This window comes from Gavialis gangeticus, unplaced genomic scaffold (genome assembly GCF_001723915.1).
Source record: "Gavialis gangeticus isolate Ggan-Ray unplaced genomic scaffold, GavGan_comp1, whole genome shotgun sequence".
Taxonomy (NCBI): domain Eukaryota; kingdom Metazoa; phylum Chordata; order Crocodylia; family Gavialidae; genus Gavialis; species Gavialis gangeticus.
In genome coordinates, this window is record NW_017729008.1 from 27,550,508 (window position 1) to 27,554,371 (window position 3,864).

Genomic DNA, 3,864 nt, shown 5'->3' on the forward strand with positions numbered 1-3,864 from the left:
CTGTTCAACATCTTCATCAGTGACTTGGACAAGGGGGTAAAAAGCACCCTGTTCAAATTTGCTGATGGTACTAAGATGTGGGGGGATGTAGGGAGGAATAGGCTGCAATCAGACCTAGACAGGTTACAGGGGTGGGCAGATGAGAATAGGATGGGATTCAACACTGGCAAGTGCAAGGTGCTGCACCCGGGGAGGAAGAACCAGCAGCACACCTACAGGCTGGGGAACTCCCTTCTCATTAGTGCAGAGGCAGAAAAGGATCTTGGAGTCATTATTGATGCCAAAATGAACATGGGCAGGCAGTGTGGGGACACAGTCAGGAAGGCCCACCGTATCTCGTCATGCATCCCCAGATGCATCTTAAGCAGATCCAAGGAGATGATCCTCCCCCTCTATGTGACACTGGTCAGGCCACAGCTGGAGTACTGCATCCAGTTCTGGGTGCTGCGCTTCAGGAGGGACGTGGACAACATGGAGAGGGTGCAGAGGAGGGCCATTCGCGTGATCAGGGGGCATCAAGGCAGGCCCTACAAGGCGAGGCTACTGGACCTAAACCTGTTCAGCATCCACAAGAGAAGGGGATCTGGTGGCCATCTATAAACTTATCAGGGGGACCAGCAGAGAACAGGAGAGTCCCTGTTCCCCTGAGCACTACCCGGGAGTAACAACGAATAACGGTCACAAGCTGGCAGAGGGTAGATTCAAGCTAGACATCAGGAAGCGCTACTTCACAGTTAGGGCAGCTAGGATCTGGAACCAACTTTCAAGGGAAGTGGTGCTCACCCTTATCCTGGGGGGTCTTCAGAAGGAGGCTAGATAATCACCTAACCGGGGTCGTTTGACCTCCGCATTCTTTGCTGCCCATGGCAGGGGATCAGACTTGATGATCTGCTCAGGTCCCTTCCAAACCTAGAAACTATGAAACAGCTTTAAAAGTTTTTTCTACATACCTTGAGATAGCAGGTACAGCTCGTAATCAGTACAATACTGGGGTGAATGGAGCGAACCCAGGTCTGTCGGGGAGTGCAGTGGGCCCCTCCCTATGCCCCCGCCCCAGCCTGGCAATCAGCTGCAGTGTGATTGCAGTGTGACCCCAGGAGCCCCCCCATTCTTCTGTGGGACGCTCCATCCACCTCAGCACTGCAGCGGTCACAAGCTCCTGCTACCCAGAGGTATGAAGAAAAAACATTAAACCTGTCTTTATGTCCAAATCACCCCGAATCAATTCGGAGAGATTCGCCTGATTTGATTCAGATTTGGAGATTCAGCCACTGAATCAGGCCGAATGCCCACTGAATCAAATCAGGGACCAAATCTCCACACAGCCCTAGTAGGCAATGTAACCCACTTGGATATCTCCCAAGAGCATCCCCATGCTGTCTCAGAAGAGCCTGAGAATGGGACTGGGGTTTGCATTTTGGACCTATCTAAGTTCTCTCTAGTGCCAAACAGCTTGGGATTCGGCCTATGCAGGCCAGGAATGACTGCTTGGGCCTTGCTTTTTTGGTGGCAATCCCAGGCTCAGCAGAAACCTAGTACTGGCCTTAGTCAAAGGTCATGGGGCCAGGACAGCAGCCAAGTAAAAAACCTAGCTCTATAATTCAGTGCATTTACTGGGAGTACAGAGTTCAGGTTTAAGGTCCATTCTGTCAGAATTATTTATCTGTAATGTAAAATGCACGGAAAGGCCTGGCAGCCAAACTGAAAGTGGCTGGCCCTCTTGCTGGGTGAGAACCACGCTCTGCAAATTATTACTGGATCGTGTCCTTCTGGGAATGCTGGTGCTACTCCTCCTTGACCCTGAATCCTAGTGGGGAGAAGGTAGGACCTAGGCACCTGGCTGCTCAGACTGGGAACTTCGAAGCACGCATACAATGTAGAGACCAAGGGAGCTTGGAAAGTTCCCAGGATGTTTAAGGTGCCTCCAGGGTTAGAGAGTTGCTGACCTGGGGGGATAGGCGTGGTCTGAATTGTTGATTTGGACTTAGATGCCTAAAGCCTGCCTGCATCCCATTTTAACCACCTATTGTCCTCTTCTGGATGTGACCTATGTGGCAATGATGAAGGGATTAATTCAGATCCCAATGAAACTAATGGAAAAATTCTAATGAAAAATGTCTTAAATGGTCTTCTTCATCCTTTTTTACTGTTCAGCATCATTGCCCATGCAGAAATATGACAAGAGTGCTCTCACATACCTGTTCCAAGGAATATAACATCATATTGACCGTCTTCTGCCATAACATGATCCACCACAATCTGTGTCAGTCGGTAGTCGACGTTGATCCTCGTAAATACAGGTCCTCCAGTCACCGGGTAAACTGACTTGTACATCAGTGGATGACGTCTGATAAAACTAATGACGTCATCTGGAAAATCTCGGGTAGATTTTATAAGTGGGTCATAGGTTTTGCTTGGACACTGAACAAAAGAGAGAGAACAAGGAGAGGATATTAGGAAAGAATATAGATTAATCTGCAGGATTCGCTTGCAGGTTAGGAAAGTTTTAAATGAAAAATCACCGGGCTCAACTGGAAGCAGAGTTTGACACACAAGATTCTGTCCAATTTTCACTGAAGTCTGTTCAGTCCTTTGCAAAAACAGGCCACTTATTCAAGTGCCTAACTATGGCATTAGGATGCAACCTTTTATTTTTTTTTCTAAACATCCTGGATGCTGTGACATTAATTAACATATCTCTAAACAAACACAATGATGCACAGAATAGTTGCTATAAAATCAGGATTGTCTGGTTGTAAATCCTGATTGCCAGAGGTCAGGTGATTTTGGCCTTTTACTGGAAAAAGCTCCAACTGGTTTTCTAGTGTAAAGATGTACTTTCGACATCCAACAACTCTGTATTTTGTTCTATGTATCCCTTCTCTCCTATGAACTGCTCTTGGGCTGCTAAAACTGACTTAAGTTTTATTTATTCCATCCCACTCATTTACAGGGTGCATCTACATGGGATGCCCACTGCGCAGTTGTTACTGCACAGTCATTTAGTACTTGCATGACCAAGTACTAAATGCCCGTGTAGTAAACGGCATTACTGCGCAGTAGCGTCCTGGCACGGTTGCTTGGTGATGCTGACTGCGCAGTAGCTCGTTACTACTGTGGAATAGCTCGTTACTACTAGGCAGTAGCATCGCATTGCATCACAGTTTATGCCCAGCAACGCTACTGTGCAGTAGTAATGACCAACTGTGCAGTAAGCAGCTCATCTAGAAGCACCCACAGAGTTATAAATCATATTTTTTGTCCAACTCTCTCTCTCACATACACACATGGTGTAATTGCTGCTGATGATTTTCCCCCACACAATCTAGCAGTCCTCTCTCAGGAAGAACTTCAAATGAGTTCAGTGAGAGCTCTGAGTGCCAGCCACTTGCTGGAATTGCATAATAAGGGTTAGCAGCATATGTTAGCAATTAGTAATAAGGGTCTATCTAGTAGGCATTTTGCCTCATTGCAAAACTCTTCTAATGAAACTAATTTCAAGCTACCTCTCTGCCTCTAGTTTAAAGTTACTTTAGTAAATACATGCTAAAACCATTACTGGAAGTGTCCTGTTCTCTCCTCCATCTGCATAGAGCATGAGGTCAGGTCATACGGTTGTATCACTAGCACTAAGCACGGTGTTCAGGAATACTGTACTGTAATTGTACATGTCAGCAGGATGCATGTTGTTCATGACACATTTTAAAATTCTTTCCAACAGGCATTAGGATAATCAAGAGTGCACAGTCTTCATCCATAAATGATCAAGTAATACGAGGAAGAAAAATCTCCAAACTGTCTGACTTTCATTATTGTTGTAACTCTTACCAGTGTTAAAAGTAGAAGTCCCGGGGGGGGGGGGGG

General features: G+C 46.4%; 1 protein-coding gene across 1 annotated transcript in view; it reads right to left on the reverse strand.

Moving 5' to 3' along the window:
• The window catches only part of SEMA3D (semaphorin 3D), a 245,719-nt gene that overhangs the window by 37,879 nt on the left and 203,976 nt on the right, over positions 1-3,864 (reverse strand). The window contains exon 13 of the mRNA XM_019509509.1: positions 2,199-2,421. Within this exon, the coding sequence (XP_019365054.1) occupies positions 2,199-2,421 (223 nt within the window). The remainder of the gene's footprint in view (positions 1-2,198; positions 2,422-3,864) is intronic.